This window comes from Monoraphidium neglectum (assembly GCF_000611645.1).
Source record: "Monoraphidium neglectum strain SAG 48.87 unplaced genomic scaffold scaffold00799, whole genome shotgun sequence".
Taxonomy (NCBI): domain Eukaryota; kingdom Viridiplantae; phylum Chlorophyta; class Chlorophyceae; order Sphaeropleales; family Selenastraceae; genus Monoraphidium; species Monoraphidium neglectum.
Window position 1 is genome coordinate 1 of NW_014012829.1, and position 18,145 is coordinate 18,145.

Sequence of the window (18,145 nt, forward strand, 5' to 3'; positions counted from 1 at the left end):
GAGGGGGATGAGGAGATGGGGGGCAGCGGCGGCAGCGGCAGCGAGGGGAGCGAGGAGGAGGAGGAGGAGGAGCAGGAGGAGGGGCCGCGGGGCAAGCGGAAGGGGCAGCAGCAGCAGCAGCAGCAGCAGCAGCAGCAGCAGCAGCAGCGAGGGCAAATGCAGCGGTCGCGCGGGGGCGCGCGGGCGGCGCCGGCGGCGCGGCAGCCGGGCAAGGGACAGAAGCAGCAGCGGCAGGGGGGCGGCGGCGGCGCCGCCCAACCTCGGAAGAAGCAGCGGCCTGCACAGGCATAGGCGCGGCGCCGCCCCTGGCAAGGGCTGTGGTTCGTGACGCGTGGCTCGCGATCGGCCGGCTGCCGATTGACTTCCCGCAGGGGTGGCGCAGCGTGACCCGAGCGCAGGCGTTCACGCTCTGATGGGTCGCACCCTCGCGCGCAGCCCCCTCGAGCATCTGCTGTTCGGGTGCCGCCCCGTCCCTGAGCCAGGTTTTAATGTAACGCTGAGACGCATTCGTTTCATTTGGTTTCTGACACTGGCTGAGCACTGACACGATCCTGCGGCGCTTCCTGCAGCGGGCTGCCTCACTTGAGACTCCACAGTTTGTGGGCCAAGTTCAGAATCAAGCAGGGGGCCCTGGGCAGCGGGATGCATCTGTCACGGAGGCGCCGCACCCACATCGAAGAGAAGCCCTCTGGCAGCTGCGGGGCCAGTGCGGTTCACATCTAGCAAATGCGCGATACGCTTGAGTGATCGGTTCTGCCCCCCCCCTCTGCTCCGCCGCCGCTGCCGCATGCACGCTGCGGGTGTGGCGTGCATTTGGCGCTTGCCGCTGTTGTGAGCTGCCGCGGCTGGCGCGAAGGGTGTGATGGCTGTGGGTGTGTGCTGACCGGTGGGACGCCCCCTGTCTCCCTCACGTCCCATCAACACGCAAAGCCTCGAGCCGCGCCCCCCTCGCAGCCCCCACCGCTGCTGGCCCCCACCACCACTGCCGCGCCACCACTGCTGGCTGGGGATTGATTTACAATGCAAGTGACGGAAATGTTGTATGTGCACAGCGGCCCAGAGTGCAGCGCGGTCGAATACCCCGCGCGCGGGTAAAGGTGGGTTGAGCTTTCCCAAGAGGCGAAACGGCACGGGGCCGGCAGTGCTGCGGCAGCGGCCGCGTGAAACAATAAAAAGCTGCGCCCCGCGGGGCGCGCGGCACAGGAGGGCACCCGGCAGCGGGGCCCGCCGGGCCGCCCGCGCGGCCTCCGGCCAGGGGGCGGCGGCGCGCGGGTCGGCCTGAGGGGCTGGGGCGCGCGGGGCCGGGCGGGCGCTGCTCCGATGCTCGCAGCAGGCCAGGGCCCGGGCTCAAGACAAGGGTCGGTCAATCTGAGTGTGTCCCTCAAACTGCAGCTCGCCCACATTGAAGCCAACAGGCCCGCACCGCGACCCCCGCGCGCATGCGCGCGGGGACGCGTGCGCGCCCAGGGGAACAGTCCGGGGACCGCGGCGCGGCGCGGAGGCCGGGCGCGCAGGTTGAGGCCGGGCAACGAGCTTCAATAGTCGATCTGGGGCCACGCTTCCGGGCGTGAGGGGGCGGCAGAAGGCAACACAATTGGATCATGTTTCGGGGCGCTCTCCGGCGCTTTGGAAGCATAGTCAATCGGCCGGGGCTGGCACGCGGTGGGCGCGCGGGCGGCGGCAGTGCTGGGTTGCGCGGGCGCGCCGAGGGGGGCGGGCGCTCCGCCCCGCGAGGGCACGGGGCACAGCGCACCGGGCCTCGGCGCGGCGCATGCGCGTTGGGTGGGCGCGCTTTATGTTGCTGTTGCTGGCGGGCGACCGGATTGGATTGCTGTGCAAAAAAAGTGTTGGGTTGCGCGGGCGCCTGTGCATCGGAGTCTCATGGGGGGGGCGTCGCGATGCCGTGCCGCGCCCTGTCGGGGCAGGCCCTGGCCCCGCAGCCGCGGGGCACGAGGGCGGCGTCGCGCCCGTCGGAAACGGCACCGGCGCCTCGCCCCTGCGGGCGGGCGCGACAGCCAATACAAAGAGGAGCGTCGGAAACATAGGGTGGGGGCCAACCAACAGAAGGGGAGAAAGCAACGGGGCCGCTTTGGGACGATTGTCGGACGGTATGAAACAAGAAGGGCGCGGCCGCGCAGCAGCGGGGCCGTCGAGAGCGCGAGGCGGCCCCCGCCGGGCCGGGCCCGGCGGGCGCATGCCCCTGCAAACGCGGGCCGTCGCGCGGGGCCGTTCAGTGGGCAACGGACGGAAGGCGGGCGTATAAACAGCGACTTGGGTTGATTCAAAAAAGCGTAAATGTAAGTGTCTCCAATCAGTGCGTGGGCGCCGGCCGGCTGAGTGTTGTGCGCGCATGTGTGTGTGTGTATGTGTGTGTAAACAGACTCCGCACCCATTCCGTCAAAGCTTGTGCCGACCCAGCGCGCCAAAGCGGGGCCCCACTAGCGCGCGGGGGCGCGCCGGCCGCAGGCGTGCAGCGTGGTCCGGTCAAACGCCGGGCGCCAGCCCCCCGGAAAGGGGGGCGCGCCGGCTGCGTCCAACTTGCGGCGTTGTCCGCATCACCACATGCACTCGCTCTCGACGTTCCCTCAATACGGGTACACACACATGGGCCGGGGCAGGCTGGGCGCCCGTGATGCCGCGGCGCCGCGGCGCTCCCCCCGTGCGCGCGTGGGTCGAGCGCATGGGGAGGGCGTAGCGTGCGCACGGCTTCGGGCGCCAGTGCCTAGAGCCCCACGGCCGCCCTTACGCGCCTCTCGGCCAGCAATACAATTGATTCTCAAACTTGGCGGCGCCGCGAGGCCGCGGCGCCGCAAGCGCGCGCGAGAGGCCCGAGCTCGCAAGCGCGGCGGCCCCGCAGGAGCGATCGGGTCGTCGTTGTGTTGTCGGGGCGGCCGGGGCCCGGAAGCATGCGGCCCGCGGCCCGCCCCCCTGACCCCGTGAATTACGGTTGGGTTGTTCTGCTGCTGCATAGATAGCTTCGGGGCAGCTTCCTGTCAAGTGCTTCGGATCGGCCTCAAATGCTAGACAAGCCGTTGGCGGGCGGAATACAGGGGCGCCGCCGGGCGGGGAGGGGAAACGTGGGGAGCTGGGGAGCCCCGTCCGATACGATTGCAGTCAGAAGTTGGCCGGCCGCGGGCGGCCGGCCGGCAGCAGGCAATTTGCCTGACCGGGGGAGGCGGCGCTCACTGGAACGCCGCAAGGGCGCGGCGCAGGGGCGGCGTGTGGAGGCGCGGCGCGGGGCCTTCCGCGGGGCGCGCCCGGCTCGAATGCCGGTAGCCGGGCACGGGGTGGGGCGATGCCCGCCGCCGCCGCCGCCCGCCCGCCCCGTCGCGGCAATGGCCGGCGGGGCGGGGGCGGACGTAGCGGCCCCTCTGGCGGTGCGCACGTGCGCGAGGGGGCCGCGCCGGGTCACAGCTGCGGGTGCGGCGCGGCGGCGGCCTGGGCGCCGGCGGCGGCGGCCTGCGCCCGCTGGTGATCCACAAAGTACGCCTTGACCGCGGCGAGGAGCTCGAGCTGCTGGTCAAACGCGCGCCCCTGGCGCTCCGCGGCGTCGAGCCGCGCGCGTGCCGCCCTGAAGAGACAGGGCACAGGGGGCCGGGGAGGGCGCGGGGGTGTGTTGGTGGGCCGGGGCGCGGGGAGGAATGAAGGCCAGCGCGGGCCCTGCAGTAGGCACTGGGGTGTGCCACTGCCCCACAGACCGCTGCACGCGCACCTCACAGCCATCGAAATGGGGTAAAGAAGGTGTGAAGTGCGCGGATACTAGGTGCGCGAGCCAATACACCGCGAGCTCGGCGCGGATGGCCGGTCAGGCGGGCGATCAAGAGCTGGCGCAAGGCTCCCTACCTGGTGTAGGGTATGGCTACGGCTTGCGTAGAAGCGTCCTCGTGACAGTGCTCCTCGCTGCTGGGCTCCTCCTCACCGCTGTGGCTGAAATCGCTGGGCGACGAAGAGGGGAGCGAGCAGAGGTCGCTCCCATAGGAGTCCGCTGGCGGAAGACAGCTGGTATCACGGCCCATTCTACAAGGCGCAGCGGTGAGGCTGGCGCTCAGCAGGGAGCGTCGCTTGTGCGGGGCGCGGTGCCCCGCTGTTGGCAGGGGGCTGGCAGGGTCCTCCCAACACGAGAATCCCAGAACAGTCACACGAGGCTCTGGAGAAGGGAACATGATGCTGGCACCGTGCTCAGGCTGAGTGTGGTGCTTTGCAAGCAGTGTATTGAAGCAACCTAGAGCCTTTTGAGGGAGGCTCTAATACCAATTCAAGGACGCAACAAATTGTGACAGATAGGGTGCAACACGCAGTGCCAGGCGTAGTGCCAGGCGCGCAAAAGGTCTGTGGCCGGCTGAACTTCCTCGAGGCAACGGGCACGGATTAGGCATGGATGTCGCCGAATTTGAGAAATCCGCGTATCTGAGCGGTAATGATTGCACGCCTGGCCCTGGCGGGCTCCGTTGGGGGTCGCAATCACCACGGTATGACGCCCCGCCGATTCACCCGCCCGTTGACGCATGCCAGACCTGCATTGACGACACAACGCCTGCGCACCTGGCCTTTCACTACCACTGATTAGGTTGAACAATTCACTTACTTGTATAAATGTATGCCTGTAGACACCCTCCTGCCGCCGCCGCCGCTGCCGTCCCAGCCGCAAATCGCCATGGCTCACCTGGCGCCAGTGCGCGCCGACCATTAGCTAATTCAGCCGCTGCGCCTAGCCCCAACCACTGGTCGAGGCCGCCCTGATTGGGCCCGGGCGGGGCTGCGACTTGTGACCGACAAGCCAAATCTACCATTGAGAAAACGAACCAACGGCAAAAACACAACAACTACAAGCGCTCCCCTCACCACCCTGACCCACCCCTAACCCACAACGCCCCCAGCAGCAGGGTGCACCCCGTGACACGCCTGAGACTCTGACCTTTGCCCGCGCCGCGCCGCCCAGCCCCCACCTCCTCCCAGCATGGCGTGTCGCCGGCCACCCGGCTCAGCGCTGCAAAGCGAGCCGCCCCAGTGTGCCACAAGCAGGCTGGCGCACAGGGCGCACGCGCATCGAGCGGAGGTGGGGCTTCCGCAGCGTCCTGGTTGGTTTGATCCTGACGACATGACATGGTCACGGGCTTATGCCAGCAGCTTACAGCGCAACCATCACCCGGTGGCCTTGTAGTGAGGGGAAGGGGCTATGGCAAACGCAGGGTATCCAGGTGGGACTACATAGGCCTACTGCGCCTCGCGCTGCAGGGGTGGGCGCAGAGACGCTGCCGGCAGTTGGTGGCTGGTGCTGTTTCAGTGGTGCGCTGGGGATCAAAAAGGGCCTCAAGACAAAGAAAAAGGGAAGAAGGGCGTCCTGCACAGCTCACAGCTTGGGTCTATCAAAGAAGGCAGCGCAGTGCAGCAGATGATGAAACAATTGCGGGCACGCTACGTACGGGGGCGCCGCCGTGCGCCGACATGCAAAATCGGCTGCGGGGCGCGCTCGCTCGGTGCTGGCGGCCGCGATTGTGAGCGCGTGCGGGGCGGCCCGGGGCCCCGCAGCGGGGCCGGGGCCGCTCGGGCTGGCGGGGGAGGGGGCTGAAGGTGGGCCGCCCGCCTGCGCCGCATAGGATGGGGCTTGCGGAAACGACAGCAGGAATAATGCAAGGGTGGGGGCGGTGACAATTCTTGCCACTCGCCGCTGGTGCAAGGGCCTGAAGAGCCCTTTCCGCAGTTCGTTTGGAAAAATAGGCACGATCGATCGCGCATGCGTGTGTGGGGTGACGCCGCCGATCGGAGGTGGTGCGCGCTGCGCCCGGCGCCAGCGGCGGCCTGGGCGGGTGCGGACATGCGTTGGCGGCGCTGCGCCGCGCCCGCGCCCGCGCCGCTCGTTCAGCGGCGCGGGCGAGGTGCGCGTGAGCGGTGCCGAAATAGGGTCGTTTGGGCGCCGACAATCGGCCGTGGTCAATCGCAGAGAGCGTGACTGGCTGTGAGAACAGCCCGCCAGCCCGAGGCGCGCGCCGCGCACGGCCCCCCGGGGGCCAGCCGCCGGGCAGGTCGTCGTGTAAATGGCCGCTGGCGGGCCGCGCGCGGGGGGCTGCCGGGCCTCGCACGTTCGTGCGGGAGGTGGGTGTGTGTGCTGCTGCATTCTGCCTCGCCCGGCGCATGTGTGCTCTGGTGTCGCGCCAGTGAGGTAAACGAATAGTGTATTCTTAGCCAAAGGGTGAGATTATCGGTTGGTTTGATCAGAGAGGTCGTTGGATGAGCGGAGCAAAGAATGCCCATGACGCGCGCGCGGGGGGCGCGGCCGCCGGGCACCGTCGCCGCCCCAAGGCGGTCCAGGCCGCGCCGTTGTCCTGCGTCCCATTGCTACGTCCGCCGGGCGTGTGCGCTCGGTCAAGCTGCAGCTCTCGCAGGCGCCAAATAACGGCGGCGACGGGGCCGCTCTCACGCGACGCGCTCGTCGCCCCAATTTGCTGCACGCGTAAGGTGCCGGCGGCGGACGCGCATGCCGGCAAGGGCCCCGCCCCCTGTGTCTGGTTTCGTGCAACGATCACGCGCGCCGGCGGCCGTAGCCCAGTCAGGGGCCGTGCGCCGCGCTTGCGCCGCGCCCGGGCGCCCTGGGCCCGCGCCGTGGCGGCCGCGCGCGGGCTCCGCCGGCGAGCAAGGGGGGGAACGGTGGTAGGGTGCCCGCAGGACAAGGGTCGGCCAAGGGTCCTTTTGGACAGTGAGCATGTGGCGGCGCCGCGGGCGCGGCCGGCCGTGTGCTGTCAGTACAGGTCGTAGTAGCCCTCAGACCCCGCCCTCCCCAGCGCCAACACAGGGCCCCCGGCGCCCGCGGCCGCGTCCGTGCAGCCGCCGCGCCGCATCATGTGCTTGAACTGCGGGGGGCGCGGGCCGGCGAGGGGGGGTGAGGAGGCGGCAGGTGCGCATTGGGAAAATGCAGGGGGATTTGGTTGGGGCGGTGCCAAGGACGACACCAGCACCGTGATGCACAGGATGCTGGGGCTCTGCGAATGTGTCGTTGCCCCATCCCGCGCACTGCGTGGGTGCACGCTTCTGTGTCCCTTTCAACCCTCCCCTCAAGCACGAACACATTTACGGACTGGTCACAACCTTGCACACCACAACACACAAAACAACACAAACACACACACACACACAAACACAAACACACACACCGTTACGTAACGTACACCACATACACAGATTACACACTCTCACACACCCACACCCACACACCGAAACACACCCACACACACGCACACAGCGCCCACCGCGGTCTGTGCATGGCGCAAAAAAATCCACACAAACCAGCACACACACACACACACACACACACACGCGCGCGCGCGCGCGTACACACACACAACACACGCGCAGCCCACCTCCTTGTAATCCACGCGCCCATCCCCGTCCTCGTCAGCCTCCGCCAGCATCCCCTCCGCTTCCGCTGCCCCCGCCGCCTCCCCGTCTTCCGCCAGCGCCGCCGCCAGCTCCGCCGCGCTGATGCGGCCGTCGCGATCGCGGTCAAAGTGGTCAAACGCGAGGCGCACGTAGGACTCGTCCGCGAGGACGGAGTGGTGGAGGGCGGCGGCGACGAACTCTGCAAAGTCAAGGCGTGCGGTGCCGTGAAGGTCCTGCGGTGTCGATGGTGGCGGCGATGGGCAGTGTTGTTGTTGTTAGTGGGGGTGGGGGTGGGGGTGCTGCTTTCTTGAGGCCCCAAAGCCCGTCCCTAACCATGAAAATGCAATTTGAAGGGCCAATACAAAGGGCCGATAGCCCCGAGTGTTGCTATCAGTGGCGACCTACAACCCCGCGGCAGCGGAATGACTGAGCGCATCCTATCACCGCGTGAGCCAGGAGATCCTCAAGCTCCGCCCGCGCCACCTTGGGGCACCCCCGCCGCCCCAGCGCGTCCCGCAGGCCGCGCGCCGTGACGGCGCCGCCGCCGTCGCGGTCCATCGACTCAAAGAGCAGCTTAAGGCCGAGGACCTGGTCGGCGGGCAGCTGCTTCGCAATGACCTGCGCGCGCGGTGGCAGCGTGTGACAAGGTGCGTGCGTGTGTGTGTGTGTTTGGATGTGTGTGTGTAAGAGAGAGAGAGAAAGAGAGAGAGAGAGGGAGAGTGTGTGTGTGTGTGAGAGAGAGGGATTCTTGTGGTTACATCGGTCATTGATTCAAGAAAGGCCTGTGTCCGCTCCCACGCCTGGGGCCGCGGCAACAGACTCTGTTACGAGAGGCGTGCGAGGAGCCAGTAGAGCGGGGCGAGCCCCAACGGCACGCGCCGAGCCCGGTCCAGAAGCATGAGGCTGAGGAGAGACGCCAAGTCAGGCGGAAGGGGGATGAGGGGATGGGTGTTGCTGCAGGTTTGCGAGGGCGCACCATGGCCGCGTGCCGCTTGAGCTTGGCCATGCCGGCAAAGTCCTTCATCCGGTGGAGCACCTGGCGGTGGTTGGGCGGCGGTTGGGCGGCGGTTGGGCGGAAGGGGCGGAGGGCGGCGTGCAGCGTGGCAGAGGGCTTTTGTGGAGTGGGTGAGCGGGCTTGTGGGGGGGCGCGAGGGGCCGTCCGAGCAAGCGGCACCACATGCGCCAAGCGCCCCGCGCGAGGCGGGCGCGCGGGCCGGAGGCGCCGGGCAGCCCCGCGCTGGCCCCATGTCCAAGCCCGCCACGCCAGCCAGCAGGGGCGTGGGCGATGGTTTTGCTGGCCCCCAATCAGGCCCCCCCCACCTCCGGCTCGATGTCAATGGGGTTGTCCCCCGCCGCCCCGCACTCGCGGATCCAATCCAGCCGCAGCGCCTCGCGCGCGCTGGGGCGCCGCCGTGGGTCCCGCGTCATCAGCGCGCGCACCGCCGACTTGGCCGCTTCGCTGACGGCCGCCCACGCGCTGCCGCTCCTGGGGGCGCGGAGCAGAGTCGGGGCGCGCCAGCAAGGCAAACTGGGGGGACACGAAACGCAAAGGTGTGTGGGGATGCAGCAGCAGCGCCCGCGAGCACCAGGAGCAGCCAAACCCCGGCATCTGCGTACGCCAGGGGTCCCGTGGGCGGCCGGCTGCGGCTGGGGTAGGCAACAACAGCTCTCGCCCGCACCCCGCTTTCGGATGCGCGCCGCACCCACATGTCTGGGACGCCCTTGGTGTCTGATTTGATGATATTCAAGACCTCCTCCTGGGTGCTGCCGTTGAAGGGCAGCCTAGGGAGGAGGGGGGGGGGGGCGCAGGATGCAGGAGGGCTGGGTCGCGTGCGCCCGCAGGGTCGGGCCCGCGCGGCGTGTCTCGCAACCCTGAACCTGCAACCCCAGAAGCCCTGGGGGAGGCGGGCCTAACGGAGCAGCGCTCGGCAGGAGGCCCCCCCGCCGACTGGCGCAGTCGCGGCGCGGCGCTGGCGGGCGCCGGGACGCCCGTCGGGGCGGGCGCGGCAGCAAACAAGGCCAGGGATCTCGAATCTCAGATCTCGGATGTGAGATCGCCGCCCGCTGTGAAGAACGATGCGCCCCCCCACCTGCCGGCCAGCATCGCGTATAGGACGACCCCGCAGCTCCACACGTCGGCGCGCTCGTCGTAGCTGCCCGCCACCACCTCCTGCTCGCACACCCCAGGGAAAGGAAAAGCAACCGCCGCAAGCCAGGGGAAACAATGAGGGCTCGGCTGCAAAGAGAAAAAGCACTGGGCCAACGGGCATCGGCTGCCGCCCCTCGTGCCGATGCTGAGCTGTCGCTTCAACCCGGGGTCTCCCTGCCGCTGCGGCCGGCGCGGGCGGACGCCTGTCCCCTTTCGCTCCCGCCCACGCACCGGGGCTAGGTACGCAATGGTGCCGCAGAGCTTGTGCAGCTTCTTGCCCGGCTGTACGAACGAGCTGAAACCCCAGTCCACCAGCTTGACGGGCGCGTCTGGAGACGCATCAAGCAGCATGCAGTTGTCGATCTGCGCGCGCGCAGGGCGCCACAGGGGCGCGGGGGCGGCGCGGCGGGGACGAGCGGCGGCCGGGAACGCGAGGCAGCGTCAGACGCGGGCGCCGTCTAGTGTTGCTTCGGCCGGAACAAGACACAAAAAGCAGTCGGGCGATGGCACCACCGCCGACCACAGCCACGCCGCCGCTCCGGCTGCGGCCAAGCCCGCCCCACCATGTGACAGCACACGCGTCTGCTGAAGCAAACAGACCTCATGGCGCACTGGCGCACCTTGATGTCCCTGTGCATGCAGCCCATGTCATGGGCGTACGCCACCGCCTCCAGGATCGACCGCATGATCGCCGCCGCACCGCGCTCGGTGTACGCGCCCTGCGGGCCGTGGCCAGGCGCGCGGCCGGACGCGGGTGAGCGCCCCCGCACAGCAGGGCCCGGCGACGCCCACCGATGCGCACCCCAGGAGGTGGCCAAGCGAAGCGCCGCCGCCCGCAACCGGCCGCCCCTGCACGCCCATCGCAGCACGGTGATCTGTCAGGCCCTGGTGGCGGCCTGGCTCCGGCGCGGCCCTCCCACCTTGTTGAGGATCCGCTGGACCATTTCGCCCCCTGAGCACAGCTCCATGACCAGGTGGACGTATGTGTCGTCCTCAAACGCATCCTCAAGCTTTATCACGTTGGGGTGGCCTGGGAAGCGCGCACACGAGCGCATGCGCGGGCGCGGCATGGGCAGATGGGGGGCGGGCGCACGACGCGGGGCCACCGTCCGCACGCAGCAGCGACGCGGGCCCATGCGGCGACTTGTGGGCGGCCGGAGCCCCATACAGCGCCATGCGGGTCCCATGCAGCGCCATGCGAGCAGCGACGGCCCCCATGCGGCGCCATGCGGGCGGCCGGGGCTCGCGCCGCACCTGCCAGGTGATACATGACAGACACCTCCCGCCGCACGCGCCGCTGCTCGTCCTCTGACAGCCCCTTCTTGCAGATCGTCTTGCAGGCGAAGTGGCGGCCCGTGCCCTTCTCTACCGCGACGCGCGCGGTGGCGTACGAGCCGCGGCCCAGGACCGACTTGATCTCGTACTTGCCCCTGATGTCGTGCTTTGCGTGCTGAGCGTCAAGCAGGTACCCATCTGGCGCCGCGGCGTCGTGCTGGGTGGGTGGACAGGGCAGGCGGAATTTTGCGGGCGTGCGACGGGTGGGAAGGTGGGTCCAAGTTTTGAATGGGGTGAGGGGGAAGAGAGGGGGGATTGCCCGAGCATGGGAAGAGGAGCCGTGAAAGGGGGGGGGGGGGGGGTGACGCAAAGTTGCCAAGGGGTTGGGTGACGCGCAGGCTGCTGCCATCCACTGCAGCCGCCATGCCTCATGCATGCCGCACTCAAACATCAGCAGCAATGCCTTGCCCTTTTGCGCTAAAGGCTTGGCATGCGCACATCTCCGCTGCAATGCAATGCGGCACAGCGCCCCCAGCTGATGGCTGCACATGGGCCGGACGCTGCAGTTTGCAGGCCCACCTCTTCTCGGCTTGTGTCTGTATAAGCACTCTTTATAGATTGCGGTGCTACCGCCACAGCCTGCGATGTGCAGTTCCCCATCTTGCAGCCCGGGCTTTCCTGAACCCAGCTCTGATATATGTGTGAATGATCTGTCAGGCCATCCAGCTCAGTGAATTCGGTCTGCGGTCATGTCATGAGTCTTGCGAGTTATGGGTTTGCCGCTCTCTGCTGTAGAAGTCGTGGAGGGTACGAGTGTTGCGTGCATCAGCAGGGCTCGGCCGTCCATGGCTAGGCGTTGCGAATATATTGATCAAATGGCATCTCAAAAATGCAAAGATTGCGACACAGCCTACCGGTGCTGTCTACCAGCCGGCGGGCAGCGCCGCTGACGACGAGTCGTCAGTGTGACCGTTGGCGACGGACAAAGCTTGGTGCTGCTGGCCGCTGCCCAACTCTATGAGCTGTTTGTAGTGTGTGAGGGCTGACATAAGTTGTTGAACCAGACCTGCCGCATGTATGTAAGACATCTGTCGGACGTGCGCAGTCCACGGGCTTGGATGACGTGGCATTCAAGCGCAGCTCGATGCGGCCTTCCGCACGCAGCTGGGCCGCGCCCCCGAGTGAACCGATCTGCTGGCACCATGTTGAGGCTGCTATGGCAATCATGCGCAGCACTTGCGGTGCGGTGACGGGCGTCGAGGGAGGGAGCGCCTGGAGGGTGGTACATGCCTGGGTTGGGTTGACTTGTACTGGTTTGGGGTTTCGAGCTGCTGCAGCCCAAAAGCAGCTGCTCACGCACGGGAAGCCAACCTCAGCGGTAAGAACCAAGAAATCAGGTCTTGACGCCGTTTGTTGGTTGCTTGCTTGCATTCCTTCGTCGCGAGATCGTCGCCCACCATGCGGACCGCGTGTATGCTCGGCGCTCTCGCCCTGTTCGCCCTTGCGAGTGAGCAGTACAATTGGGTCGCGCATTTATTCCGTTTCATATTACATGTGCGTTCAGCAGGGCGAGACCGCGGCTGCGGCGCCTGCAAACCACCAAGCAGCAGCTCCGCATGCATGTTTCATTTCACGCCACTCAGCCAGCGCCTAAGCGCCCACATCGTCTGGGATTGACCAGCTCCCAAGAACAAATGCCCAGAACAAAGCGGCAGCATCTTCGCAATCGCCTTTTCAGCCTCACCCGTGCCGACACTCTGCACCCCTGCCCCCGCTCCCACCGCTGCCGTTGCCGCCTTCGCTGCTCCGCAGGCGCGGCGTCGGCGGGTCGTGTGCCACCGCCCACCCCAGAGGATGCCCGCTTCACCTACTTCTACACCACCGACCTCGGGAATGACAACCACGAGATCATGAAGCAGCGGCTCAGCGCGCACCCCGCGGATGCCACCAAGTGCGCCGCGCTGTGCGCGGGTGCCATCGGCGCGACGTGCAAGGTGCGGCGCGCACATGCGCAAAACGCGGTCCCATTCGTGCCTGCGCGGCGCGTGAGGGACCGCTTATCCAGTGCTTGGGGGCGGCGTTCTGGGGATGGTCAGCCGGAGTCTCCCAGCAGAAGCGCTCGCGCGGCAGGCGGATAGCAAGGCCCACACACAATCTGCAGAGTACGGCCATCGTCCATGCCTTGGCATCGCTCGCTGGCACGTGCCTCGTTGGCAGGAACCCCCCCCCCCCCCCAAAGCACCGCAGTGGGCATCCCACTGCACCAATGGGCAGAAACCACCAACAAACTGACTTTTAAACCAAACCAATGCGCCGCTGCCCCCCAACCAGACCTGGTCGTTCTGCTGGAAGGCCGGCACCTGCTCCCTGATGGCGGCGCTCCCCGACTCTATCTCAAAGGACTCAAAGGGCAAGAGCACCTACAACCCCAAGTGCGTCAGCGGGATCCTGAACGGTGAGTGTTGGGTGTAAGAGGGGGCGGGAGGTGTGGCCGTTTCAGGGTGATTGGCGACAACGGACGGCGAAGGCGATGCCATTCGTGTTGTGAGACTATGAATCAGCAAGCACGTACGCACCCGTGAGCGTGCGCAGGTACACACACACACACACGTGCGCGCCCACTCACACACACACGCGTATACACACATGCTCTCGTTCGCTCGCACTCGCTCGCTTTTTCTCTCGCTTCACCTGTCTTGCTCTCTCTTTCCTTTGTACGCACGCATTCACTCACACACTGTCGACTACACACACGCACACACACGCACACACACGCGCACACGCCCACACGCGCACCCCCCCAGCCCCACCCTCACGCAAAAAACACACACAACCAACAGAGGACAAGAAGGAGGACGAGTCCGGCCCCGCCGGCTCAGAGGATGCCGGCGACGACGCGATCAGCCTGCAGTACTCAAACGAGTGCACCATGCCCATCGTGGCCGCGGTGCACTACAAGGACTTCGACGGAGAGTGGGTCACGGGCCCCTGGGTCGCCCTCGCGCCCGGTGAGTTTGGGGGGTTCGAGCGGTGCGGTCCGCCTGGGGCTTGGGCGGCAGTAATGTCGGCGCAAGGCGGCACGCGTAAGCTCACGCGATTTGGGCGTGGCTTGGGATGCAGCATTGACATACAGGTGCAATCAGACGTTCAAACGTTGCCGCCGCCTTGCACCCCTTTCACGTGCACGACGCCCCTCACATGCACAAGGGCAACCGGTTGCTGCAGCACCAAATCGTCATCATCCCCTCCAGCTATCTCAAGGGCTGTCCTGACCTCCCCACAATCAACACTCTCACCCCCCAGGCCAGACCAAGGAGGTCGCCAAGACCCGCAACACCGTCTTCTACTCGTATGCCAATGAGAAGGGTGCGCTCAGAAATTAACAACACAACAAGAAGCGAGATTTGACGACTGCCCGCATTGGGATGCCGCCCCTGGCGCTGGGCGGGCCCTGCTGAGCGGCCCAGGGACTCCTCAATGCAGCAAATGGCGACGCCTTGACGGGCGGACGCGCGCCATCCCCGCGCAGGCGATCCCGAGTGCGTCAAGGGCTGCTGGGACGGCGAGGACACCTTTGAGAAGGTGGACGCCAGGTGAGCCTGCGCGGGCCCGCGCTCCATGCCTTTTGTTGAGATAGCGTGTGCAGCTGTGGGGTTGGGCGGCATTGTGCTGATCATATAGCTGGATAGGATGTTTGCTGAGGGGTGATTTATCGATTGATGTTTCCCTTACGTATGATGCTTTGGGAGCCAGCCCACCATGATCGCATTATACACAGCAAGACATTTGCTAAGCACGCCGCAAGGACGGCAATGGCGGGGCCAAAGGTGTTGCTTTGCTGGAGGACTGACCCCCGCACAGCCTGCTCTCCCACTGCTGTGAGCGTGCACTGGCTTGTATTACAACACTGCATGCTTATTTTCCTTCCTTACCCTCCCTCCTAATACAACCCCTTCCAAAGGAAATTTGGGTTCCGGGAGCAGAACATGCCGGTGAGCTGGCTGCATGGGTTCAGGCTTGGAAAGTTCAGATTCCAGGCGCTACAAGGAATGTGCTTGCTTCAAGGAGCAAGATGCAGCTTGTCTCTGCTGAAAACAAACGTGCCAATATGTTTCCACCAAAATCCAGCAGGCTTCCTGTTTGCGTTGCCTGCTGCCAATGCAGGGCAGCTGGCAGCCGCCACGATGCATCCTGCAGCAACACAACCCACAGCTGCTCTCACTGAGGTTCTCCAATCTTCTCAAACTGCTCATTACCAAACCCACATATCAGGAGGGCATCGAGCTTGGCGATGACTACACCCACGTTTTTGACTGCGGGTCTAAGAAGAAGAAGCTGTAAGGCAGCTGCTCACAAGCCGCCTGCGCAGCATGTGCGCCAGCCAGCACCAAACCGTCACATGCCCAGCCCCCACCACGCGCACGCACCCCTCAAAAGGATCCCTTTGTCCATCGGCGCATCATGCGCCTTGCATCGGGCCTTGGGATTTTTCTTGCACACTGTGCTTGCCAAGCGCTGCGTAAGCGCCATGAACATCCAGAGGCGGATGCCGACACAAGCCTTGACCAATCAGGCCTCACGCCTTGCGCAAGATCTCGTGTTGCAATCCATGCCATGCAGCCAGCTTTGACCAGTGCAGAGTGGAGCCTTGTGTCAAATCTCTCGTCTCTATGCCATGCCGCCAGAAATGTGTGGCGCCTTCCTGGTCAAGGCATCGATTTGAAGCGACCAACTGCCGCAAGTGAATTGGGTGTCGGTGCCCGTGCAGCGATGCGCGCCACGGGCTTGGATGATTGAATGGATGCTGTTTCAATGGTCCCGATGAGCAACAATATGTAACCTTGAGTGTTTCCAGCAAAGGTTCGGGTAGGAGGTGTGTATATAAGATCAAACCTGAACTTGTAGGTCACGTGTGATGCCAACGCTGCCGTCCCTTCCAAAACACCACACTCTGTCGCAGCACAGCGGCCGCAAGCAGCGAATGCGGAGAGATGGGCCATGTGCCTTGGAGCGAGAGGGATGGATAATGCTGAATTGCCTTCGTTCACACGGTAAAGTTTGTGAAAGCTCGACGAAACCGCTGCCCGAACACCTCTTTCGCTTGGAGGCTCCGCGGGGCTCACCGTGTTGATCGCAAACATTGGTCAGAAGACCGTGAATCTAGGGTGTGCTGTACCATGTGTTCCCTCGCCAGGCTGCTCCTAGCTCTGGCTGTTGCACTGCCAGCGGTTGCCGGCAGGTCTGCGCCGCTGCCGGCGCAACATGCGCCGGAAGCAGCAGCAGCAGCTGCTGCGGCGGCGGCAGCGGCCGCGCTCCCGCCGCGGCAGCACGTGCTAGCCGACGGCCTGAGGGCCGTGCGCTACTGGCAGGAGCTGACCAACTACACGCACGCGTCGTGCGGCTGGGAGCACGGCACTCTCATGACGGGGGTGCTGGCGCTGCAGGAGGTGCTGGCGCAGCGCAACGAGAGCGCCGCCGCAGCAGAGGGCCTCTGGGAATGGGGCAGGAAGTTTGGGGACGACTTCTCATGGAAGCTTTGGTGAGCGACCCTCGAACTGCCGCTGCGGCAGCCCTGCTTTTGATAACGTGGACCTGCCCTGCGCCGCGCGCCCGCGTGTCGCAACTGCCGGAGCGAACACGCCGGCCCCACATTTTAACCTGGGTTGCATATTGCCACAGCGCCCACGCCTTTGCGGCCCGTCCACAACCAACCACGGCACACTATGGAAGTAAACATATTCCCTGCCCCTCCCTCGCTATCACTACCCCCACAGCAGCCCCAACGGACGCGGCGGCGGCGAGCTCAACCCCGACAACCAGATCTGCGCCGCCTCGTACGCCCAGACCTACCTGGCCGCCCCCCTCGGGAAGCGCGACCCGATCTGGCTGGCCGACGCCGCGACGAGGTATCGCTCCGAGGCAGCCTCGGACGACGTGCACTGGCAGTGGGTAGACACGCTCTTCATGGCCATGTCTGTCTGGGCGCGGATGGGCGCGGCCACCGGCGACGAGGTATACTTCGAGACCATGCACCGCAACTTCCAGAGGGCGGTTACGGGTTTTGGCCTGTGGTCGGAGCGCGACTCGTTGTTTTACCGCGACCCGCCGGCCAAGCGGGCGCACGACCAGGAGGGCGTGTTCTGGTCCCGCGGCAACGGCTGGGCCGCGGGCGCGCTCGTCGCCGCGCTGCGCCACGCGGCCCCGCCGGGCGGGCCGCCCCCCGCGTCCCCCGCCCGCGCCCGCGCGGCGGAGGGCTACGCGTGGACGCTGCGGCGGCTCGCGGCGCGGCTGGTCAGCCTGCAGGGCGGCGGCGTCGGCGGCTGCTGGCCGGTGTCGCTGACTGATCCTGGTTTTTTCAAAGTGCCAGAGACGACAGGCACGGCCATGTTCGTGCACGCGCTCGCGTACGGCATGAGGGCCGGCCTGCTCGACGCACGGACGCACCTGCCGGCGGTGCGGCGGGGTTGGGAGTGCCTCAGCCGCGTCGCGCTGCAGCCGTCGGGCCGCGTGGGGTGGTGCCAGTCGGGGGGCGACCGGCCGCACAGGAACATCAAAGCAGAGATCACGAGCGACTTTTGCGTCGGGATGTTTGCGCTGGCGGCGGCGGAGGTCGCCCAGCTGGCGGGGTAGGCGGCGTGGAGTTTGCCCAATCTCTTCCGGGACGCATGCATTCATCCGCCGATCCCGCCACTCGGCGCTGCACGGTTTGTACACCAGTATACGGATGCTGGGCCGCACCATCCCTTTGCTCGGTCTGAGTAGCACAATTTGCAGGGGGCTAGGGCAGGATGCACCCTCGTTTTGCCATGTAGCTGGGCGCATAGACACACAAATCCACACACATGCATCAACCCAAGAAGGTCCAGCACCGGCCCCCTCCATGCACTCCTGCATGCCGCCCGCAGATTGTTTTTGCACAAGTCATGAGAGTTTGCTGCACTACCCTCGCGCATCAGCAAACCCCCAAATTGCAATACAGCATTCATCAGCCTGCCTTGTTGTTTTCGGTTCTGCACTGTTGACTTCTAATGCATTATGTCCTAGTGGGTGCAATCGTTTGTTGGAAGTTCATTACTGAAGCGCCTGTTCTTGGTTGTGTTGCAGGGCACAGTGCGTGGCCGCTGCCATGGTGGCGGGCACTGCTTGATTCCCTTACTGTCGAAGCCTGCTGCAGCCGTGCTGCGCTGCATGCCCAACAAGTGTTGATGGTTGCAACGCATGCAAGGTTTGTGGATAAGCAATATCAAGCTAATAATTGCCCGGCGAATTGGCGCGGTACAAACAACTGTGAGGGCGGTACTTGCTACGGAGAGCAGAAGCATTTTGTCTGCAATCGCCAGCGCTGCC

The 18,145-nt window shown here is 65.9% G+C and overlaps 4 protein-coding genes across 4 annotated transcripts; 2 read left to right on the forward strand and 2 right to left on the reverse strand.

Moving 5' to 3' along the window:
• Window positions 1–12: 12 nt before the first annotated feature.
• MNEG_5390 (hypothetical protein) lies at window positions 13–291 on the forward strand (the record flags this gene model as incomplete). The annotated part of the gene is made up of 1 exon (XM_014046131.1): window positions 13–291. A coding segment is annotated over one exon (279 nt), but the record flags the coding sequence as incomplete, so codon positions are not given.
• A 3,117-nt stretch (window positions 292–3,408) lies between these two features.
• Window positions 3,409–3,723, reverse strand: MNEG_5391 (hypothetical protein; the record flags this gene model as incomplete). The annotated part of the gene is made up of 2 exons (XM_014046132.1): window positions 3,409–3,571; window positions 3,713–3,723. The coding sequence occupies 2 exons, from the start codon at window positions 3,721–3,723 to the stop codon at window positions 3,409–3,411; spliced, it is 174 nt and encodes a 57-aa protein (XP_013901586.1).
• Window positions 3,724–6,737: 3,014 nt separating this feature from the next.
• On the reverse strand, window positions 6,738–11,645 carry MNEG_5392 (hypothetical protein; the record flags this gene model as incomplete). The annotated part of the gene is made up of 12 exons (XM_014046133.1): window positions 6,738–6,848; window positions 7,356–7,607; window positions 7,819–7,992; window positions 8,351–8,410; window positions 8,695–8,860; window positions 9,082–9,156; window positions 9,465–9,544; window positions 9,755–9,886; window positions 10,144–10,242; window positions 10,444–10,553; window positions 10,778–11,015; window positions 11,610–11,645. The coding sequence occupies 12 exons, from the start codon at window positions 11,643–11,645 to the stop codon at window positions 6,738–6,740; spliced, it is 1,533 nt and encodes a 510-aa protein (XP_013901587.1).
• A 626-nt stretch (window positions 11,646–12,271) lies between these two features.
• On the forward strand, window positions 12,272–17,428 carry MNEG_5393 (hypothetical protein; the record flags this gene model as incomplete). Its single annotated transcript, XM_014046134.1, has 10 exons — window positions 12,272–12,305; window positions 12,611–12,792; window positions 13,130–13,253; window positions 13,639–13,806; window positions 14,102–14,164; window positions 14,328–14,391; window positions 14,760–14,790; window positions 15,071–15,135; window positions 15,993–16,337; window positions 16,573–17,428. The coding sequence occupies 10 exons, from the start codon at window positions 12,272–12,274 to the stop codon at window positions 17,426–17,428; spliced, it is 1,932 nt and encodes a 643-aa protein (XP_013901588.1).
• Window positions 17,429–18,145: the final 717 nt, after the last annotated feature.